The 25,385-nt window shown below is 39.4% G+C and overlaps 1 protein-coding gene across 1 annotated transcript in view; it reads right to left on the bottom strand.

Moving 5' to 3' along the window:
* LOC136859766 (dynactin subunit 6) overlaps window positions 1–23,987 on the bottom strand; it is a 134,084-nt gene extending 110,097 nt beyond the window's left edge. The window contains exon 1 of the mRNA XM_067138715.2: window positions 23,784–23,987. Coding sequence (XP_066994816.2) covers window positions 23,784–23,890 — 107 coding nt within the window. The 5' untranslated portion in view covers window positions 23,891–23,987. The remainder of the gene's footprint in view (window positions 1–23,783) is intronic.
* Between the last annotated feature and the right edge of the window lie 1,398 nt (window positions 23,988–25,385).

Genomic DNA, 25,385 nt, shown 5'->3' with positions numbered 1-25,385 from the left:
ATTTGAAAACAGGTTTGTTCCTTTAAAGGTGCTAAGGAATGGTAAAGATCCACTATATTATAACAGAGAAGTACAGAGACAAAGAAGAAGGTGCAGACTGCAAAGAAATAGAGTTAGAAATGGCTGTGGAAGTAAGGAGAAATTGACGGAACTTACTAGGAATTTGAATCTAGCAAAGAAGTCAGCTAAGGATAACATGATGGCAAGCATAATTGGCAGTCATACAAATTTTAGTGAAAAATGGAAGGGTATGTAAAGGTACTTTAAGGCAGAAACAGGTTCCATGAAGGACATTCCAAGAACCATTAATGGGCAAGGGGAGTGTGTATGCGAGGATCTTCAAAAGGCAGAAGTATTCAGTCAGCAGTATGTAAAGATTGTTGGTTACAAGGATAATGTACAGATAGAGGAGGTGACTAATACTAAAGAAGTATTAAAATTTACCTATGACAGCAATGACATTTACGGTAAGATACAAAAGTTGAAAACTAGAAAAGCGGCTGGAATTGATAAGGTTTCAGGGGATATACTAAAGACAATGGGTTGAGATATAGTGCCATATCTGAAGTACTTATTTGATTACTTTTGTATGAATGGAGAGATGCTATAGTAGCCCCTGTTTATAAAGCAAAGGGTGATAGACATAAAGCTGAAAATTACAGGCCAGTAAGTTTGACATGCATTGCATGTAAGCTTTGAGAAAACAGTTTTTTCTGATTATATTATACAAGTTTGCAAAATGAATAACTGGTTCAACAGAAGGCAGTTCGGGTTTAGGAAAGGTTATTCCACTGAAGATCAACTGGTAGGATTCTAGCAAGATATAGCAGATATCTTGGATTCAGGAGATCACATGAATTTTATCGCGACTGACCTGTCTAAGGCATTTGATAGGGTGGATCATGGGAGACTACTGGCAAAAATGAGTGCAATAGGACTTGACAAAAGAGTGACTGAATGAGTTGCTATATTTCTAGAAAATAGATCTTAGAGAATTAGGGTAGGCAAAGCTTTATCTGACCGTGTAACAATTAAGAGGGGAATTACTCAAGGCAGTATTATTGAAACTTTATGTTTTCGTACATATATAAATGATATGAGTAAAGAAGTGGAATCAGAGATAAGGCTTTTTGCGGATGATGTTATTCTGTATAGAGTAATAAATAAGTTACAAGATTGTGAGCAACTGCAAAATGACCTCGATAATATCCTGAGATGGACAGTAGGCAATGGCATGATGATAAACGGTGTTAAAAGTCAGGTTGTGAGTTTCACAAATAGGAAAAAGACCTCTCAGTTTTAACTACTATGTTGATGGGGTGAAAGTTCTTTGTGGAGACACTGTAAGTACCTAGGTGTTAATATAAGGAAAGATCTTCATTGAGGTAATCACATAAATAGGATTGTAAATAGAGGGTATATATCTCTGCATATGGTTATGACAGTATTTAGGGGTTGTAATAAGGATGTAAATGAGAGGGCTTATAAGTCTCTGGTAAGACCCCAACTAGAGTATGGTTCCAGTGTATGGGACCCTCACCAGTATTACTTGATTTGAGAACTGGAAAAAAATTGAAAAAAAAGCAGCTCGATTTGTTCTGGGTGATTTCCGACAAATGAGTAGCGTTAAAAAAATGTTGCTAAGTATGGGCTGGGAAGACTTGGGAGAAAGGAGACGAGCTGCTCGACTAAGTGGTATGTTTGTAAGAAATCAGTTTCATTTCCCGTATCAAATCTTATTTACATTGAATCAATAACAGTAAATTTCCAACATTTTGATACTTATATTTGCTTAAAGCAAATTAATTAATCATTTACAGTTCATGTTTCCTTCCATTTGGAACTTCTTCATCTATATTACAATGCTTAGGTGAAATTACAAAGTAATTTCTTAAAAAGACATCTTAATAAGTACCTTGTTGTGCTTAAAATCTATGAGAATTTAGAAATTTAAAATAATTAAAATCAATGTCGATGGTTGAATGGGACGGTAAAATGAGGAGGGAAGAGGGTTTACTTATTTTAACCTATCTTAATATCTGTTCAAATGAATAGACATAGTTTTAAAATAAGTTAAAATAAGTAAACCTATTTCTCTTCCCAATTCACTGCCCCATTCAACCATCGACATTAATTTTAATTATTTTAATTTTTGAAATTCACATAGATTTGAAGCACAAGAAGGTACTTATTAAGATGTTTTTTAAAAAGATTAATATTATTTGTAATTTCACCTAAGCATTGTAATATAGCTGAAGATGTTCCAAATGGAATTAAACATGTACTGTAAATGATCTATTAATTTGCTTAAAGCAAATATAAGTATCAAGAAGGTGAAAATTTACTGTCATTGATTCAATGTAAGTGGTATGTTCCGAGCTGTCAGTGGAGAAATGGCGTGGAATGACATCACTAGACCAATAAGTTTGAATGGTGTCTTTAGAAGTAGGAATGATAACAATGTGAAGATAAAGTTGGAATTCAAGAGGACAAATTGGGGCAAATATTCGTTTATAGGAAGGGGAGTTAGGGATTGGAATAACTTACCATGGGAGAAGTTCAATAAATTTCCAATTTCTTTGAAATCATTTGAGAAGAGGCTAGGAAAACAACAGATAGGGAATCTGCCACCTGGGCGATTGCCCTAGTTGCAGATCAGTAGTTATTGATGAACATGACAAATGCCATGGTTCTACTTTACTAGCCCTAAGTACCCTTATGAGGGGCCATTGACACCTGGATTTTGGACCCATTTAGTCAAGAAGCAACCTCGATTCAGGATTGTACTTTGGAAGCAGTCCCTTGGTCAGTACTACCATTGTTATTAGTTTCAGGGAATATGAGCATTGCGGGTCAGATCCACCAATTGTTTCAAATTCATATTCATCCATTCATTCTTCATCATCACGTTCTGAATTCTGGTCAGTGGATGATTTTGGACTTTTCAATTGTCATTACATTTCATCTCATTTCGTGCCATTAGGGGGTAATGACCTAGATGTTAGGCCCCTTTAAACAACAAGCATCATCACCATCATCATCATAGTAAATTCATTCCCATCAGGGTATTAACAATAATATCAGATAGATAAATATTAACTGCAAAATTGAACTATTGTGGTGTTTATCACGAACAAGACATAACAGAGTATTTTGAACTTATAGTGTTCTACTGCTACAGATTGGGACAGATAGAACAGGATATGAGAATGTAATGGGACCTCAGGGATATGGTGGAAGAAATACAGAAGGTGAACATCTCCTTGACTACTGTATGAGGAATGGGTTGGTGGTGAAAAATACTTGATTCAAGAAGAGACAGAGCCAAAAGATAACACGATACAGTTGGGATGGACTACAAAAGAATGTCATTGATTATGTCATCTCAGATGAAGAAAGGAGCAGAATGGTAACAGATGTCAGAGTAATACTCAGCGAGAGTCTTGACAGTGACCACCGTATTTGTAGTGGACCTGAGACACTTCTATATGCCGAAAGTACAGAACAGGAATATGCCAAAATCAAAGTATGGGAACTCCAGAAAACAGATAAGAGAACTGAGTATCAGAACCAGGTAAAAACCCTGTTACCAAGAGATTAAAGGAAAAATGGAGAGGCATTATGGACCAGACTAAGGGACACATTGGTTAAGGAAGCAACTGAAGTTTGAGGAAAGACAAGTATGAAAACAAGGGAGAAGGAAGCACCTTGGTGGAATGAAAGAGTGAGAGCAGCAATCAGGGAAAGAAATCTCTTGCAGAAAGAAAGAGATTGGGAGAAAAATAAACCGGATCTTACTAGAGATGAGGTAAAGTTAAGAAACCTCGAACAACTATACCGAAACAAGAAACTGGACGTTAAAAGAGCAGTATGAGAAGAAAAGACCAAGGCATGGAATATATTCACTCAGAAACTGGAGGAAGACAGCAGAGGCAATAAGAAACTACTGCACAGTGTTATCACAGGTAAAATTAAACCGATGAATACCGGTACCATAAAGGCACTTGAAGATGAAAATGGAAATCTGGTTAGGACAGAAAGTACACGAGAGAAGTCCTGAAGAACCATTTCGATCACCTACTGAATAGACAAGTTCAAGAACAAAATACAGAACTGGAAATCCAAGCCTACAATGAGGAACTTCCCATCACCTGGACAGAAACTGATACAGCCTTCAAATCTATGCCTAAAGGAAAATCTTCAGGTGCAGATGAAGTGAATGCGGACATGATAAATGCAGCAGGCATTCAGGGTGTACAGTAGCTGCACAGAGTACTAAATGCTGTATGGACAGACAACAAAATACCTGCAGATTGGAGCAAGGGCGTTATAATTCCCCTGTTTAAGAAAGGCAGCAGACGGAAACCAACCAGCTATAGAGGAATAACACTGCTGTCTCATGGGCTAAACATTCTAGAGAAGATCACAGAAAGGAGATTGAGAACCATCATTGAACCACAGTTAGAGGAGGAGCAATATGGATTCAGAAGTAACAGATCAACAACGAATCTAATTTTTAGCACCAGCATGCTGATGGAAAAGTATTGGGAGAAAGGCAAAGACCTGGTCATTGTATTCCTGGATATAGAAAAGGCCTGTGATAGTGTAATAACAGATAAGATCTATGAGTGCCTGAGGAAAAGAAATGTGCCTGAAGGACTGATAAGGAAAATTCAGATGTTGTAGAAAGACTGTAGTAGCTGTGTACAAATTGGGGAAGGTCGATCATCATGGTATGAGACCAAGAGTGGAGTTCAGCAAGGAAGTGCACTGTCCCCACTACTGTTCATCACTGTTATAGTCAATATAATGAAGAACGTCAAGGAAAAGTTAGGTGAACAGAATGCAGTGGCCTTTGCTGATGATATCATGATTTGGGGTTAAACAGAAGAGGAAGTACAGACCAGACTCAACGTATGGACATCCCATTTCCAGGAATATAACCTCATCATCAGCGAGACCAAGACAGTGGTGATGGCAGTCAACAGAGAAGGTAGTCCAGCAAGTGTAAAACTAGGAGACCACCAGCTCGAGTGTGTGGATAGTTTTCCTTACCTTGGAAGTGTAATCTCCAGTGATTATTTGGTCAGAAAGGAAATTACAAACAGAGTGCAAAAGGGATCTGAATTCTACCAACAAGTAAGAACACTTTTATGGGATGACATGATTCCAAAACCGGCTAAACTGATGATGTTTAACAGCTATTAAATACCAATATTAACCTATGGTATTGAAGCGTGCACCCTCACAAAAAGAGATTCATCAAGACTGCAAGCATCAGAGATGAAATTTCTTAGATCCATCACCCAGAAGACCAAGATGGACAAGTTAAGAAATGAGGAGGTGAGGAAAGAAGCCGGAATAAAGACATTCCTATTAGACCAAATTGGCACATCCAGACTACGGTGGTACGGGCATGTGATGAGGATGGAGCCTACAAAAGCAGCAGGAATAAATTTGGAAGACAGGTGGAAGGAAAAAGACCTGCACGAAGACCTAAAACCCGATGGATGGACATGATCAAGGTTGATCTAGTTACCAGAGGATGGACAGTGGATTATGTTCTCCATGACAAGTTGTATATGGACAGGGAGGAGTGGAGAGTCTCATTAACAGTACCCGGGAAACTGGAACTGTACAATGATGATGACGATGATGATGAGTGTTCTACTGCTCGTTCATAATTAGGTAACACCATGGCTTACCACTTGGTTACTGTGGAGTGCCGTAAGGGGTTTGTGATGTCATGCAGAATGGAGTATTCACATGCGATTCCACGCTAATCCAGGCACCACTCGCGCACGGCACAACGTGATAGTCAAGCTAAACATTATCTTCGATGTACAAGGGCACTAGGAAAGTTTAGCAATAAGCAAAAACGGTTGGCTGGACACTCCTGTTATGGTAAGGGATGAAAAGAGGGGTGAAAACCGGTCTAGAAGACAGCAAGGCACGACCTTCACATCAGTTGTTACCAAGCAGTGGGATTGAAACCAAGTTAAGATGTCAGTGTGCTCTAAAGGTGAATATCGCGCAATTATCCGTTACAATTTTGCTCGTGGATTAACTGTTGACCAGTACCTGGAGGAAATGACTCCTGTGCAGCGAAAAGACTGTCCACATTGGACAACAATTTTCCGCTGGTACCAAGAGTTCCAGAGGGGAAATTTTGGGGTTAAGACGATCCTCGTTCTGAGCGACCGTCTGAATCAGTGACTGAGGAAAATATTGAAGCTGTGAGGAAAATGTTGGAGCAAGAGAGGCAGTTGTCATATCAACAGGTAGAAGAGACCCTCCACATTCCTGCAACAGCTATTCATTCAATTCTACATGACCATCTCCGTGTTAGAAAGGTTTGTTCCCTTTGGGTGCCCCATTCACTTTCAAAGGAACAAAGGGCACATCAAGTGAAATGGTGCCGAAAATTGCTAAAACAGTTTGAAAATGGGACTTTGCATAACATCAATAGCATCGTTACAGGTGACGAAACTTGGCTTTATTATTACGATGACCCAACAAAATCCCAGAACAATGTGTGGCTGTTTGTAGATGAGGGCACTCCTGTGACTGTGCGAACGCCAAAGTCAGTGAAGAAAAGGATGATTGCAGCATTCTTCACTAAACGGGGCATCCTGACTCGGGTTGTGCTAGAAACACAAAGGACAGTTACTACGATGTGGTACAGTGAGACTTGTCTGCCTCAGGTCATCCAGACTCTCAAGCAGCTAGGTCCAAGGTCACGGCTCAACACTTGGCTCTTGCATCACGACAATGCTCCAGCACATCGTGCTAATGTAACAATGGATTTTCTTGCCAGATCAGGGTTGACTGTGCTTGATCACCCTCCATACAGTCCTGATCTTGCCCCATGTGACTTCGCACTCTTCCCAGAAGTGAAGGTGAAGCTGAGAGGGCAGCGTTTTGCATCCGATGAGGAGCTTCTGGCAGCATGGGATCAAGAGTGTGAAAATGTAACCGAAGAAAAGTGGCAGAGTTGGTTCAGTGACTGGTTTCGACGTATGGAGAAGTGTACTGTGTGTGGTGGAAATTATTATTATTATTATTATTATTATTATTATTATTATTATTATTATTATTATTATTATTATTCTTTGCAATTCGCTTTACGTCGCACCGACATAGATAGGTCTTATGGCGACGAAGGGATAGGAAAGGCCTTGTTGGATGCGCTTGTGAACGGTTGGCTGTTAAGAGAGCTCTTGCATTATGGTAGTGAAAAAGTAGTTAAAACCTACTGAAATTATTTAAATTTTGTGTGTGTGTTCCATTTAGTACTATTTATATATTGGCGTTTAGTGCTTGTTGGTAGAAATTGGGAGTAGTGTTATTTATTTTGAATTTTATAACAAGTAATTCATGGTGTACAGTAGATTACGTTTTCTAGGTTAAGTAGGCTAGCTAGATGTACCTTGTTTCAAATTTAGATTTAGGAAATACTTCAGGTAATAATATTAACTGTAAAAAAATATTTTTAAATATCTGTAGGTTCGTTGGTGTAATACTTACAAAGGCAGATTATCATAAGGAGTTGTAACTCATTGTAATTTCCGCCTCTACTTTTCCGATATTTTGTACAGATATCCATTCAAACTATCACGAAGGTAATAATTTATTACATTAAATAACATGATAAGCCTGTAAACATCGTTTTAAAGAGAAGTTAAAGAGAATTCACAGAAATTTCACTGGATAAAAACAGTACTTTACAGTTTTTTGGATTGTTGATGATTGTTGCTACATGCACATGATAGTTGTGTAAGTAAATACAAAGTGAGCTGATTCATTATTCCGATAATTTGTAGTCTTAGTTCCCTGCATACTTTGTACTTTCCATCTTCGTTTATTCATCGAGTAAAAGTTAATAATCAAATTCCTATATCCCAATAATATTGCAAATCAAGCCCCCGGTGTGGTTTTGACAGAAATTACAGTAGACAACCTCTTATTCTCAGCATTTAAGGACACTTTTATTCTCCGTCCCGAGTAGTAGGGAAAATAATACTAATCCACCAGCGGTAAAAGTTCATATAACCACACTTCAGCTGAAAATTGTAGTGTAGATACAGTATATTTAGATAGTGCCGTATCTTGCCTGCTATATTCGTGTATTATCTTTCGTATGTATCTATTAGAGTGTAGTAATAATAATAATTTGTCTAAGTATTTAGCTTTGTTGGTAATCTTTGAGTACAGTAGTTCTTGTAAATTTCATTTCTGTTTGTGCTTAGAAGTGACATACGGTATCGGTATTGTAATTAGGATACGTCTGAAACTAGTTTAAAAATTACTGTAGTGTACTGTACAGTAGTACACGAGTAATATCCTATTAGAATTTAGTGTGCTTATTTTATTATTGTAAAATATTTGTGTAGTACTGGTGTAGTAGAGGTATCTGTAGAAACTCTTACTACAATTCGGTTGTTGTAATTAGAATAGGCTTAATTGCAGTTCGGAATTGTGTAGTTCTTGTGTATTCCTTTCGATATTCAGTAATTAACAGCAGTTTATATCCTTCCGTTCATTTATTTTTTGCAAATAAGTTATTTTATTTTTATTTTCATATTTTTCCGTAAAGATTGGCTAAGGAGTGAGAGTGTACGAACTGTGGGTGTGGCGAGGCATTGCGGGGTATGAGGGAGGAGTTGGAGAGTTTGAGGGAGATAATTAGAATTCTCACAGAAGACAGGAAGGAAGGTAGGACTCCCTCAAACAATGTACAGGTTACAGTAGGTGTACAAGAGGGAGGGGAAGGAAAGGGGGGAGTTGTAGAAGACAGGTGGCCTAATGTTCTAAGGGGAAGGAGACTGCAGGCTAAGGGCTTTATTCAGGATCAGAATTCAGGACAGGTGTCTGTGCAAAATCGGTACGAGTCACTGGGTAGAACAACAGAGGGAAGATGAGGGACAGGGAACTGTTGCTGAGATGTGTGGAAGTAGGAGGAAGGGAAAAGGTAAGAAAGGGAAATGTAGAGTAGAGGATAGGAAAAGACAGGTGGAACAGGGTCATGGGAAGGAGAAAAGGGAGGAGGAAGTAGCTTCTGCGGCTATCAGGAAAGATAGGGCTGACCAGGAGGAGAGGGGATCAAATGAGTACCAACATAGTTGGGGATGTGTGGGATCTGGTAAATGCAGCACAGGTGAAGTTTAAGAAAGCGGAGATTGTTATTAGTGGAATACTGTGTAGGAGGGATACTGACTGGAGGGTGATTGGGAACTTAAATGAGACTATGGAGTGGTACCAATATAAATGGTCCATTATTGGACATTATAAATTTTCCAGCTAACTCATTCCTGGTTGCCAGCGTTTTACCCTCATGTGCTAGGGTGGGCTCGTCAGTTGGTACCTAGCACACCTACCAATACACTGGCTAGTGCATACCGTGGAGGCCACTGTATCATCTGATGGCCAAGCAGGCATCAATTTTTTGTAATGAGACAAGTCTAGAAATTTCACACCCAGTTTCCCACAGGGTCATGGGGAGGAGAAAAGGGAGGAGGAAGTAGCTTCTGCAGCTATCAGGAAAGATAGGGCTGACCAGGAGGGCAGGGGATCAAATGAGGTGGGTAGGGTTGATGCTCTGGTCATGGGGGATTCCATCGTTAGACACGTGGGGAAAGTGTGTGGAGGAAAGGGAACCAGAGTAGAATGTTATCCAGGAATTAGGTTGAGGCAGATGTTGAGGAAAGTAGAAGAAAGGGAGGAGGGGAAGGAGAAGGTGGTAGTGTTTCGCGTTGTTACCAACAACGTAAGGCAAGCTGATATAAGTACCAATATAGCTGGGGATGAGTGGGATCTGGTAAATGCAGCACGGGTGGAGTTTAAGAAAGCGGAGATTGTTATTAGTGGAATACTGTGTAAGAGGATACTGACTGGAGGGTGATTGGGGATTTAAATGAGACTATGGAGTGGGTATGTGGGAAACTGGGAGTGAAATTTCTAGATCCTAATGGGTGGGTAGGAGATACAGATCTGCACTCAGATGGCCTTCACTTAAACCCCAGTGGTACGTATAAGTTAGGAAATTTGTTTGGAAGGGTAATAGGGAGGTTAATTCAGGGAAACGGGGTGGCCTAGGGAGTGGTGATAAGGGAACTGGAAATCAAGTAGGGATGACATAAAATTGTTAGTGTTGAACAGAAGAAGTATTGTAAAGAAAGGAAAAGAATTAAGTAATTTAATAGATATATATTTACCAGATATTGTAACAGGAGTTGAATCATGGCTGAGAAATGATATAATGGATGCAGAAATTATATCACGGAACTGGAGTGTATATCGTAGAGATAGAATAGGAATGGTGGGAGGGGGGGGTATACATTCTGGTGAAAGAAGAATTTGTAAGCTACGGAAAAGTTAAAGATGAGACACATGAAATTCTAGGTGTAAGGCTCATTTCTAAAGATAACAGGCAACTTGATATATTTGGAGTGTACAGACCGGAAAAGGGTAGCACTGACACGGATTCAGAATTATTTCATAAGATAATCAGGTATGTAAGAAACAGCTTGGAAAGAAATGTGATTGTAGCGGGAGATCTGAATTTACCAGACGTCAATTAGGAAGGAAATGCGAACGACAGGAAGCATGACCAACAAATGGCAAATAAGTTAATATAGGAAGGACAGCTGATTTAGAAAGTGATGGAACCAACGAGAGGGAAAAATATCCTGGATGTGGTGCTGATAAAACCAGATAAGCTCTATAGAGAAACTGAAGTAATAGATGGTATTAGTGATTATGAAGCTGTTCAATCAATCAATCAATCAATCAATCAATCAATCAATCAATCAATCAATCCATCAATACTGATCTGCATTTAGGGCAGTCGCCCAGGTGGCAGATTCCCTATCAGTTGTTTTCCTAGCTTTTTCCTAAATGATTTCCAAGAAATTAGAAATATATTGAACGTCTCCCTTGGTAAGTTATTCCAATCCCTAACTCCCCTTCCTACAAATGAATATTTGCCCCAGTTGGTCCTCTTGAATTCCAACTTTATCTTCATATTGTGATCTTTCCTACTTTTATAAACGCCACTCAAACTTAATCGTCTACTAATGTCATTCCACGCCATCTCTCCACTGACAGCTCGGAACATACCACTTAGTCGAGCAGCTCTTCTTCTTTCCCTCAATTCTTCCCAACCCAAACTTTACATCATTTTTTTAACGCTACTCTTTTGTCGGAAATCACTCAGAACAAATCGAGCTGCTTTTCTTTGGATTTTTTCCAGTTCTTGAATCAGGTAATCCTGGTGAGGGTCCCATACACTGGAACCATACTCTAGTTGGGGTCTTACCAGAGACTTATATGCCCTCTCCTTTACATCCTTACTACAACCCCTAAACACCCTCATAACCATGTGCAGAGATCTGTAGACTTTATTTACAATCCCATTTATGTGATTACCCCAATGAAGATCTTTCCTTATATTACACCTAGATACTTACAATGATCCCCAAAAGGAACTTTCACCCCATCAATGCAGTAATAAAAACTGAGAGGACTTTTCCTATTTGTGAAACACACAACCTGACTTTTAACCTTGTTTATCAACATACCATTGCCTGCTGTCCATCTCACAACATATTCGAGGTCACGTTGAAATTCCTCACAATCTTGTAACTTATTTATTACTCTATAGAGAATAACATCGTCTGCAAAAAGCCTTACCTCTGATTCCTCTCCTTTACTCATATCATTTATATATACAAGAAAACATAAAGGTCCAATAATACTGCCTTGAGGAATTCCCCTCTTAATTTTTACAGGGTCAGATAAAGCTTCACCTACTGTAATTCTCTGAGATCTATTTTCTAGAAATATAGCAATCCATTCAGTCACTCTCTTGTCTAGTACAATTGCACTCATTTTTGCCAGTAGTCTCCCATGATCCACCCTATCAAATGCTTTAGATAGGTCAATTGTGATACAGTCCATTTGACCTCCTGAATCCAAGATATCTGCTATATCTTGCTGGAATCCTAGTCGTAGTGTATGTGTCGTAGTTAAAAATAAATGATAGAAAGGAAGGTTTTAAAAGTAGGACTGTTAGGCAGTACCATATGGCTGATAAAGCATGCATGAGGCAGTTTCTAAAAAGTAATTATGATCGGTGGAAAACGGTAAATAAAAATGTAAACAGACTCTTGGATGGGTTTAAAGAAATTGTTGAGGAATGCGAAAACAGGTTTGTACCTTTAAGGGTGCTAAGGAATGGTAAGGACGCACCTTAGTATAATAGAGGAATACAGAAACTAAGAAGGAGGTCCAGGTTGGAAAGAAATAAAGTTAGAAATGGATGTGGAAGTAAGGAGAATTTGAAGGAACTTACTAGGAAATTGAATCTAGCAAAGAAGGCAGCTAAGGATAACATGACGGCAAACATAATTGGGAGTCGTACAAATTTTAGTGAAAAATGGAAGGGTATGTATAGATATTTCAAGGCAGAAACAGGTTCCAAAAAGGACATTCCAGGAATAATTAATGAACAAGGGGAGTGTGTATGTGAGGATCTTCAAAAGGCAGAAGTATTCAGTCAGCAGTATGTAAAGATTGTTGGTTACAAGGATAATGTCCAGATAGAGGAGGAGGCTAAGGCTAAAGAAGTATTAAAATTTACATATGATAACAATGACATTTACAGTATGATACAAAAGTTGAAAACTAGAAAAGCGGCTGGAATTGATCAGATTTCTGGGGATATACTGAAGAAAATGGATTGGGATATAGTACCGTATCTGAAGTACGTATTTGATTATTGTTTGGTCAGAGGAACTATACCAGATGAATGGAGAGTTGCTCTAGTAGCCCTTGTGTATAAAGGAAAGGGTGATAAACATACAGCTGAAAATTACAGGCCAGTAAGTTTGACATGCATTGTATGTTTGCTTTTGGAAGGCATTCTTTCTGATTATATTAGACATATTTGTTAAATTAATAACTGATTCGATAGAAGGCAGTTCGGTTTTGGGAAAGGTTATTCCACTGAAACTCAACTTGTAGGATTCCAGCAAGATATAGCAGATATCTTGGATTCAGGAGGTCAAATGGACTGTATCACGATTGACCTATCTAAAGCATTTGATAGGGTGGATCATGGGAGACTACTGGCAAAAATGAGTGCAATTGTACTAGACAAGAGAGTGACTGAATGGATTGCTATATTTCTAGAAAATAGATCTCAGAGAATTACAGTAGGTGAAGCTTTATCTGACCCTGTAAAAATTAAGAGGGGAATTCCTCAAGGCAGTATTATTGGACCTTTATGTTTTCTTGTATATATAAATGATATGAGTAAAGGAGAGGAATCAGAGGTAAGGCTTTTTGCAGACGATGTTATTCTCTATAGAGTAATAAATAAGTTACAAGATTGTGAGGAATTGCAACGTGACCTCGAAAATGTTGTGAGATGGGCAGCAGGCAATGGTATGTTGATAAACGGGGTTAAAAGTCAGGTTGTGTGTTTCACAAATAGGAAAAGTCCTCTCAGTTTTAATTACTGCGTTGATGGGGTGAAAGTTCCTTTTGGGGATCATTGTAAGTATCTAGGTATAATATAAGGAAAGATCTTCATTGGGGTAATCACATAAATGGGATTTTAAATAAAGGGTACAGATCTCTGCACATGGTTATGAGGGTGTTTAGGGGTTGTAGTAAGGATGTAAAGGAGAGGGCACATAATTCTCTGGTAAGACCCCAACCAGAGTATGGTTCCAGTGTATGGGACCCTCACCAGGATTACCTGATTCAAGAAATGGAAAAAATCCAAAGAAAAGCAGCTCGATTTGTTCTGGGTAATTTCCAACAAAAGAGTAGCGTTACAAAAATGTTGCAAAGTTTGGGCTGGGAAGAATTGAGAGAAAGAAGAGCTGCTCGACTAAGTGGTATGTCAGATCAAAAATTAGATGGATGGCTTTTCCGGCGTTTGCTCTATTAAGTGGTATGTTCCGAGCTGTCAGTGGAGAGATGACGAGGAATGACATTAGTAGACGATTAAGTTTGAGTGGCGTTTATAAAAGTAGGAAAGATCACAATATGAAGATAAAGTTGGAATTCAAGAGGACAAACTGGGGCAAATATTCATTTATAGGAAGGGGAGTTAGGGATTGGAATAACTTACCAAGGGAGATGTTCAATAAATTTCCAATTTCTTTGAAATCATTTAGGAAAAGGCTAGGAAAACTACAGATAGGGAATCTGCCACCTGGGCGACTGCCCTAAATGCAGATCAGTATTGATTGATTGACTGAATGAAGCGGCCGTGGCCTTAATTAAGGTACAGCCCCAGCATTTGCCTGATGTGAAAATGGGAAACCACGGAAAACCATCTTCAGGGCTGCCGACAGTGGAGTTCGAACCCATTATCTCCCGGATGCAAGCTCACAGCCGCGCGCTCCTAACTGCACGGCCAACTCGCCCGGTGGAAATTATTTTGAAAATAAAAGACTAAAGTGTTCACTCACATTGCAAAAATTTCCTAGTGCCCTTTGTAGTTGATGCAATTATGCTCACAATAGTGATGTATAATTTAAATAATCAGTTTTACAGTATTTACTTTTTAATTTGGGATATCCAAGGACTCAAATACGTATTATGTAACTAGCACATATTTAAAGCCGGGCGGTTTGTAAAAACGACAGGGCGGTATGCTCATTAAAAAGGTCCTAGGGAGAATACTGCATAGGCTTACCTACTTTGTTCTTTAAAAAGAAATTTAGCCGACTGCACAACCCCAGGAACCGCGGTTGTGGGCAGGTGGTAATCCGCTTTTATTTTATTGATCTGCGCATGTTCTGGCTAGTGACAAAATGTCAGGGCTTGTTAGCAGAGTGCCATCGCACACACTGTTTAGGCTTTTGTGTCTGTGTGTGTCTGTGTGTGTCTGTGTGTGTGTGTGTGTGTGTGTGCTGATTGCTAGAAATGAACGTCACATGAATGATATTTTAGCTAAGGAGAGTGGTAGCAGCCGCAGAAAGTATAGAAAATGATGTGTGCTTTATTATATTAAGTTATAAAAGTAATTTTGTTACTAGGGTTTGGTTGGCGGATCCTTGGAATTCATAATGAACACCCGGCTTTGATCCAGATGGTCCCAGGTTCAACTCAATTCAATAATTAATCAGACGCGATTAAAATCTCCGACCCGGCCGGGAATCGAACCCGGGACTCTCTGAACCGAAGGCCTCAACGGTGACCATTCAGCCAAGTAGTCGGACCTTAAGTGAACTAATGACTTTAATGAATAAAGAAAGGAAAGAATTTGTAATAAATAAGCTAAATACAATTTCTACACATCCTCATATTCCTTTCCAGAATGCATTAAATATATGAGAGGAATAACTAGCATGAAATTAAAAATGGTGAGGACAACTCCACTGAGTTTTAAGGGACAGTATAACTGAGTGATAATTGTCAAGGCGATTCTGGTCATCTCTACAGACTCTGAGATTGAAATGAATAACAAACATAAGATGAACACAGATGAAGTCCGAAAAGTGCATTCATATCAGAAGTACAATATTGCTTCAAGCATTTAAACGAATCTAAACAACCTAATCATCTTCCATGCAGTAATATTCTATAGTCTTACTGGTACAAAAACAAATGCTATGATGCCTAAAATGTATTTGTGTACGGTTCATGCAAGTAAATTTATTCATGAATATTTAGGTTTTTTTGTAGACAGGTTTTTCTCTAGGTACTCCAACTTTCCCTGTCATCTTTCATTCCAGCAACACTCCAATATCATTTCATTTCATTTGTCAGTCATTAATCCTTGCCCCAGAGGTGTGTGACAGGCTTTGGCAGCTGGCACAATTCCTATCCTCACCATTCCATTCCTGACCCGGTTGAATGACTGGAAATTGGCGTGGATTATTATTATTTAGGTACTTTGTAGTCCAATGTGAAAGTGCTGAATAAGGACGATCTATCTGTAACCATTGTAGATGATATTGTAAATGGCAAGCAAAAACTCTTCCAGGCCTTCACCGAGGAAGAAGTAAAAAAATTCCATAAATCAGGAATCAATAGCATCAATAGCATTTTCAACTAACATAAAAATTCTACGGAAAATGTACTACCAAAAACAAGGATATCACTCTTCAATAAATGCATGCAAATAAATGACAACCCTGACACCTGGAGACACTCAATAATGAAGATCCTATATAAAGGAAAGGGAAACACCAGCTGCCTCGATTTATATCACGGGACTGCCTTAGAAATCAATGTCTTTAAACTTTTCACAAGGTTGCTAATAACGAGATTGATAGAAGAGGTCGACCAAGCCTTACCGGAAGAGCAATTTGCCTTTAGACCAGGATGATACTAAACGAATGTGACAACGAATTTAATTGATGACATAGATGATGCCCAAAGACACCCAAAGGCAAAACTTTACAAGACTTTCGTAGACTACACCAAAGCGTTTCATCTAATGGATAGGAAAAATCTGCTGGAAAAATTGGGAACCATAATGGGACATATGAATCCTTTAATGAACATCATCAAGAACATTCTTGCTTATAATTAAATCACTGTAAGGGATAACATCTCTCTCTCGAATCCGATAACGCAGATGGAGTACTAAACGGGTGACCCACTGAGTCCCACACTGTTCAATATAGCGATCTCAGACTTAATACACAAAATAAAGGAGGAATGTAATGAGGTAAATATGTACGTGTATGCAGATGACAATGTACTCGTACCAAAAACACTCGAGAAACTACAGACTTCTTTCAACAAGCTGAATATTTGAGCAGAGGAAAATAAATTCACAATTAATTGGCAGAAGATGGTACAGATGATTCTCTGCAAGGGAGGCACACCAGCATTAAGCGAGAAAATTTGCTACGAGAATGGAGGAGGAACTTCGCAAATCACAAGCAACTTTAAAATTTGGACATTACAATACAGAAATTGGGGACTACTTATACCAGGCACATTAAGGATAGAATGGCTGCGGCAGTAATAACAATAATAACAATGAATGATATTTTGATTTTATGCAAGCTCTAAGTTGAAGTAGAATGAAGCTGTTCCATGCAAAAATTCACCAATAATCACAAACGGAACAGAACTAATATGAGAATATCTAACCAAAAGAAATCTTCTCAAGACACTGAAAATGTGAAAGCAATTTACATGAAAAAAGCTATTTGTGCCTATGATTTGTTTTTGTACCAGTAAGACTATAGAATATTACTGCATGGAAGATGATTAGGTTGTTTAGATTCGTTTAAATGATTGAACCAATATTGTACTTTTGATATGAATGCACTTTTCGGACTTCACCTGTGTGAGATAATTAGGATTGAGGGAGATAATTAGGATTCTCTCAGAGGACAGGAAGGAAAGTAGGCCTCCCTCAAATAATGTACAGGATACAGTAGGTGTAAAGGAGGGATGGGAAGGAAATGAGGGAATTGTAGACGACAAGTGGTCTAATGTTTTAAGGGGAAGGAGATTGCAGGCTAAGGGCTCTGTTCAGGATCAGAATTCAGGACAGGTGTCTGTGAGAAATCGGTATGAGTCACTGCAGATAGACCAACTGAGGGAAGATGAGGAACAGGGAACTGTTGCTGAGATGTGTGGAAGTAGGAGGAAGAGAAAAGGTAGGAAAGGGAAATGCAGTGTAGTGGAAAGGAAAAGACAGGTGGAACAGGGTCATGGGAGGGAGAAAAGGGAGGAGGAAGTAGCTTCTGCAGCAGTGAGAAAACATAGGGCTGACCAGGAGGGGAGAGGTTCAAATGAGGTGGGTAGGGTTGGGGCTCTGGTCATGGGGGATTCCATCGTTAGACATGTGGGGAAAGCGTGTGGAGGAAAGGGAACCAGGGTAGAGTGTTATCCAGGAATCAGGTTGAGGCAGATGTTAAGGAAAATAGAAGAGAAGGAAGAGGGAAAGGAGAGGGTGGTAGTGTTTCACGTTGGTACTAACAACGTAAGGCAAGCAGGTATAAGTACCAACATAGTTGGGGATGTGTGGGATCTGGTAAATGCACACGGATGAAGTTTAAGGAAGCGGAGATTGTTATCAGTGGAATACTGTGTAGGAAGGATACTGACTGGAAGGTGATTGGGAATTTAAATGAGACTATGGAGTGGGTATGTGGGAAACTGCGAGTGAGATTTCTAGACCCTAATGGGTGGGTAGGAAACAGGGATCTGCGCTCAGATGGCCTTCACTTAAACTGCAGTGGTACATATAAGTTAGGTAACTTGTTTAGAAGGGTTATAGGCAGGTACATTGAGGGAAACGGGGTGGCCTAAGGAGCGGTGTTAAAGGAACAAGGAACTGGAAATCAAGTAGAGATGACATAAAAATGTTAGTGTTCAACTGTAGAAGCATTGTAAACAAAGGAATTGAATTAAGTAATTTAATAGATATATACTTACCAGATATTGTATTAGGAGTTGAATCATGGCTGAGAAATGATATAATGGATGCAGAAATTTTCTCACGGCACTGGAGTGTGTATCGTAGAGATAGGATAGGAATGGTAGGAGGGGGAGTATTCATTCTTGTGAAAAAAGAATTTGTAAGCTACAAAAAAGTTAAGGATAAAAAACATGAAATTCTGGGTGTAAGGCTCATCTCTAAAGATAACAGGCAACTTGATGTCTTTGGAGTGTACCGACTGGGAAAGGGCAGCGCTGACGCTGATTCAGACTTATTTGCTAGTTGTTTTATGTTGCACTGACACAGATAGGTCTTACGGCGACGATGGGACAGGCAAGGGCTAGGAGTGGGAAGGAAGCAGCCGTGGCCTTAATTAATGTACAGCCCCAGCATTTGCCTGGTGTGAAAATGGGAAACCACGGAAAACCATTTCCAGGGCTGCCGACAGTGGGGTTTGAACCTACTATGCCCGAATACTGGATACTGGCCGCACTTAAGCGACTGCAGCTATCGAGCTCGGTCAGAATTATTTGATAAGATAATCAGCTATGTGGGAAATGATAAGGAAAGGAACGTGATTGTAGGGGGTGATCTCAATTTACCAAATGTCAATTGGGAAGGTAATGTGAACGACAGGAGGCATGAACAACAAATGGCAAATAAGTTAATATGGGAAGGGCACCTGATTCAGAAAGTGATGGAACTAACTAGAGGGAAGAATATTTTGGATGTGGTGCTGATAAAACCAGATGAGCTCTATAGAGAAACCGAAGTAATAGATGGTATTAGTGATCACGAAGCTGTTTTTGTCGTAGTTAAAAATAAATGTGAAAGAAAGGAAGGTTTTAAAATTAGGACTATTAGGCAGTACCATATGAATGATAAAACAGGCATGAGGGAGTTTTTAACAAGTAACTATGATCGCAGGAAAATGGTAAATAAAAATGTAAACAGACTCTGCAATGGGTTTACAGCAATTGCTGAGGAATGTAAAAATAGGTTTGTACCTTTAAAGTGGTAAGGCATGGTAAAGATCCACTATATTATAACAGAGAAGTAAAGAGAATAAGAAGGAGGTGCAGGTTGGAACGAAATAGAGTTAGAATTGGTGATGGAAGTAAGGAGAAATTGAAGGAACTTACGCTAGTGGGACCTAGTGTTTACAGTGCACTATGTCTTCTGGTATAGGCTAGAGCAATTTTGTTACTTTCATTGATCTGTCTCTGTCTTATACTTGGCTTTGACAATATGAAAGTGACTGAGGTATGAGCGATGCTAGTAATGCCATTCCTTATGCAGCCAGTCCCTGCTATGAACGGTGCAAAACTGTTGCTCATAGGGTCAGTTGGTGCAAGCATTTCAGTGGGCTTGGCAGACTTATATGTAATAGCAACTTCTGGCCTGGTGAGGAAAGCAACGGGAAACTACCTCACTCCTCATTTCCCTGGTACGCCTCTTCAGTGACGTCTAGGTCATCTATTACAGCTGATGGCGAAGCTCTTGAGGATCCAACCAGCCTTCGGGCTGATGACTAAACATACATACCGTACACTAAGAAATTGAATCTAGAAAAGAAGTCAGCTAAGGATAACATGATGGCAAGCAAAATTGATGATCATACAAATTTTAGTGAAAAATGAAAGGGATGTGTAGGTATTTAAGGCAGAAACAGGTTCCAAGAAGGTCATTCCAGGAATCATTAATGAACAGGGGGAGTGTGTATGTGAGGAATCGAAACTGCTCCTTCTTAACACAATCAATCAATCAATCAATACTGATCTGCATTTAGGGCAGTTGCCCAGGTGGCAGATTCCCTATCTGTTGCTTTCCTAGCCTTTTCCGAAATGATTTCAAAGAAATTGGAAATTTATTGAACATCTCCCTTGGTAAGTTATTCCAATCCCTAACTCCCCTTCCTATAAATGAATATTTGCCCCAGTTTGTCCTCTCGAATTCCAGCTTTATCTTCATATTGTGATCTTTCCTACTTTTATAGACGCCATTCAAACCTATTCATCTACTAATGTCATTCCACGCCATCTCTCCGCTGATAGCTCGAAACATACCACTTAGTCGAGCAGCTCTTCTTCTTTCTCTCAATTCTTCCCAACCCAAACATTGCAACATTTTTGTAATGCTACTCTTTTGTCGGAAATCACCCAGAACAAATCGAGCTGCTTTTCTTTGGATTTTTTCCAGTTCTTGAATCAGGTAATCCTGGTGAGGGTCCCAAACACTGGAACCATACTCTAGTTGGGGTCTTACCAGAGACTTATATGTACTCTCCTTTACATCCTTACTACAACCCCTAAACACCCTCATAACCATGTGCAGAGATCGGTACCCTTTATTTACAATCCCATTTATGTGATTACCCCAGTGAAGATCTTTCCTTATATTAACACCTAGATACTTACAATGATCCCCAAAAGGAACTTTCACCCCATCAACGCAGTAATTAAAACTGAGAGGACTTTTCCTATTTGTGAAACTCACAACCTGACTTTTAGCAGAAGTATTCAGTCAGCAGTATGTAAAGATTGTTGGTTACAAGGATAATGTGCAGATAGGGGAGGTGAGTAATACTAAAGAAGTATTAAAATTTACCTATGATAACAATGACATTTACAGTAAGATACAAACGTGAAAACTAGAAAAGCAGCTGGAATTGATAAGATTTCTGGGGATATACTAAAGGCAATGGGTTGGGATATAGTACCATATCTGAAATATTTATTTGATTATTGTTTGGTTGAAGGAGCTATACCAAATGAATGGAGAGTTGCTATAGTAGCCCTTGTGTATAAAGGAAAGTGTGACAGACATAAAGCTGAAACTTACAGGCCAGTCAGTTCGACATCCATTGCACGTAAGCTTTGGGAAAGCATTCTTTCTGATTAGATTAGACATGTTTGCAAAATTAATAACTGGTTTCACAAAAGGCAGTTAGGGTTTAGGACATGTTATTCCACTGAAGCTCAGCTTGTAGGTTTTCAGCAAGATATAGCAGATACCCTGGATTCAGGAGGCCAAATGGACTTTATTGCGATTGACCTATCTAAGGCATTTGATAGGGTAGATCATGGAAGACTACTGGCAAAAATGAGTGCTATTGGACTAGAAAAAGGAGTGACTGAATGGGTGGCTATATTTCTACAAAACAGAACTCAGAGAATTAGAGTAGGCAAAGCTTTATCTGACCCTGTAATAATTAAGAGGGGAATTCCTCAGGGCAGTATTCTTGGACCTTTATGTTTTCTTATATATATATTATCTGCGCACCTTTTCTGGATAGATTTACACCCTAGTGCTGAATTGGTCGACCTCAGCAATCTTCGAGATTCATACTGGCAACCTTTGAAACACAAACTATGAATCGCTTATGCATCGCTGTGCGACACCTGGAGTACACTTTACGTACTAGTACTGTTGCTATTTACACAGCAAAGCCACACTATAGAATTCACTCTAGGAATAAGATTTGCATCGAGAAATGTTAAATAATGTTATATAATGTGTGTGTGTGTGTGTGTGTGTGTGTGATACAGTTGTTGGCTTAAGATAACAAAGGTTTAGCAAAATTCATATCGATCGATCATATTATCGATTCAATTCAGATTTCATTTCCATTCAGTTGGCAGTACTACTGGAACCGGAATTGCTCCCTCCTTACTCCTCAAACCCGTACACAAATCTATCGATAAAAAGTGCGCAGATAATATATCAATGATATGTGTAAAGAAGTGGAATCAGAGATAAGGCTGTTTGCAGATGATGTTATTTCGTACAGAGTAATAAATAAGTTAAAAAATTGTGAGTGGCTGCAGGGTGACCTCGATAGTGTTGTGAGATGGACGGTGGGCAATGGTATGATGATAAATGGGGTTAAAAGTCAGGTTGTGAGTTTCACAAATAGGAAAAGTCCTCTTAGTTTTAATTACTGTGTTGATGGGGTGAAAGTTCCTGTTGGGGATCATTGTAAGTACCTAGGTGTTAATATAAGCAAAGACCTTCATTGGGGTAATCACATAAATATGATTGTTAATAAAGGGTACAGATCTCTGCACATGGTTATGAGGGTATTTAGGGGTTGTAGTAAGGATGTAAAGGAGAGGGCATATAAGTCTGTGGTAAGACCCCAACTAGAGTATGGTTCCAGTGTATGGGACCCTCACCAGGATTATTTGATTCAAGAACTGGAAAAAATCCAAAGAAAAGCAGCTTGATTTGTTCTGGGTGATTTCCGACAAAAGAGTAGCGTTACAAGAATGTTGCAAAGTTTGGGCTGGGAAGACTTGGGAGAAAGGAGACGAGCTGGTCGATTAAGTGGTATGTTCCAAGCTGTCAATGGAGAGATGGCGTGGGAGGATATCAGTAGATGAATAAGTTTGAGTGGTGTCTTTAAACGTAGGAAAGATCACAATATGGAGATAAAGTTGGAATTCAAGAGGACAAATTGGGGCAAATATTCATTTATGGAAAGGGGAGATAGGGACTGGAATGACTTACCAAGGGAAGTGTTCAATAGTTTTCCAATTTCTTTGCGATCATTTAAGAGGAGGCTAGGAAAACAACAGATGGGGAATCTGGCACCTGGGCGACTGCCCTGAATGCAGATCAGTAGTGATTGACTGGTTCTAAAATTTACTTCATCAAGATTATGTTATGAGCCCACAAGAGAATATTTCTACACTGAACAACTCTGATACAAACTAGTATTGCCGTCTACAGCTGCATTCAATCAAGTACAGGCAATGCTTCAAGCCAAGCAGAAAGAAATATGTAAAACTTTTGTATACTACAGAGGCCACGATCAGTACTGACTGGATGAAGGCAGACTTATGAACTCAGACACATAACTTGGCGACTAGATGAGCAACACATGGTTTTCATCAAGCCTGTACCAAGAAAACTTTTTGCACCCCAAACAAGGAATGTATTTGTGTATTATGCAAGGAGACTTGCGACATATATTTTGTTGTGACCTGTACTAAAACGCAGATTGAACTAACAAAATTCCATCAATCAATCAATCAATCAATCAATCAATTTGAATGATTCTGTTTGCATTATATAATTTAAGTGTAGTTTATGGTCATTGGCTGAAATAAATTCTTTATTTGTTTAGTCCAACGGGATATATTGAAATTATCATGACTTTACCGTAAGTTCATTCTATCCTACCCTAACCTGAAGACATACCGGTACCCAGTAATCAATTTTTAACACTTTTACTCATGTGTCAGCGTGTTGCATTTATGGAATCAGTCTACTTCACTGTCAAACGCATCAAATTCATATATATCCATATATTCTCATAAATTTGTACATAAAATTCGAAAATCATACTTAAACTAACCTGCTAGTTGAACTCGTAGCTTCGGCTGAAAGCGTATTGTAAAGCTGTAAATGAGACATAAGTAACGCTACTACGAACAAAACAACAGCTGTCACAACGGTAGTCATGGTGAGACTAAGCGTACTTCTTCCCGTATTCAAGAACAAGATTTCGAGGAAAAGTCGACTTTGTACCCACCAAAGTCACTATTTTCTTATTCATAGTCGCGACAACGTAAAGTAGACCTTGGCCGAGACTCTGCTTCAAAGTCGCCAATGGCCCATTAAACTGCTCAGATTACTTCCCATTTTATTAATACTTTAGCCCGGCTGTGTCATGTTTGTAATGTTATATTAATAAGCTAAAGCACTATACTGATATACCGTATTCAGTAAAGTTGAGATACTGGTAAAAGCCTTTGTGAGCTACCGTACCGGTACTGTACTATGGCTCAGATGGGCGACTGCGACTGACTGCGACTGCCTGACTATGTGCTTATATTGTGAAGGTGTCCTGGGCAGAAACTCGAGCTCGAGGCTTTCGTCTCTAACTAGAGGTGACAACAATATCGACTTACTATTGTTGTCGGAAACCTTTCTTGCCCTTTAACTCCATAGGCTACACCGCAAGGATTATTACGTAAAATGTTACGGTACTTTCTTCTTCTGCTTCTAGAGTGGGTGGGATGGACTCTATTAATTATCGTCCAGTCACTTTAAATGCTGCTGTTCTCTCCTAAAAATGATTGTGGAAGAGAAGTGTGTTCAATACGCTTGCCAGGGACCAACCCACCCGCTCGTAAATGTATATTTACTTTCATAACCAAAAACACTGTTTTAGACACCATATGCATTGCTTATGTAGTACCGGTACTATAACGGTGATTGGTTGACGTATGGAAGAAGATGACGTCGTTGACACCTACGCTGAGGCCGATATTTCGTCTCCAACCATGCAGCATCATCACTCAACAGCCTACACCTTCACTTGTTCTCGCTATTCAAGAATTTTTGGATAATTGTAACATTAAACTCTAATTTCTTTTGACTCGTGAGTCTTATGAGCTTCTTAACTAGCATCCTCCTCTACATAACTGCAACCCATTCACTTTGCTGTAACGTATGATGACGTCAAGTTCTCGACCTGTTGAACTACTCTATCCATCATAAGTAAAACTCAGCCTGTTTCTCTTGAAGATTTGTGACAGTAAGTGTTGTGCCTGGGTAATGGCTTTTCAGCAGCGCCCAAGAAAATCCTAAGGAGAAGAAGAATCAGCAGTCCGTGAAGGAGCACGCTTGGAGAGAGGAGAGAGAGAAGGCGAGGCAACTCTGGCTCTTAGAAGGGGCCAACTCTTCCACTGCCGGAAGCCGGCACGAGTCTCACGGTGTGGTACGCTGGTTATCGGTGTACCAGCCGGCACCTTTGGGAGCAAATTTGCCTTGGTGGTCCGCCGTCCATCGGACCAACCCTCACTCAGGCTACTCGCTTGCTTTTTGCCGTGGGAGGCAGTAGCGTAGCCAGGCCGGGGGGGCCACGTTAAGGTAGTTCTTCATCCAGATTTTATTTTGATAGGTGTCCAAACTTCCAGAGTTTAGCTGGTATAGAATACCTTAAAAGGAAATA

This window comes from Anabrus simplex, chromosome 1 (assembly GCF_040414725.1).
Source record: "Anabrus simplex isolate iqAnaSimp1 chromosome 1, ASM4041472v1, whole genome shotgun sequence".
In the NCBI taxonomy this organism is placed as follows: Eukaryota; Metazoa; Arthropoda; class Insecta; order Orthoptera; family Tettigoniidae; genus Anabrus; species Anabrus simplex.
This window is presented reverse-complemented; position numbering and strand designations above follow the sequence as displayed.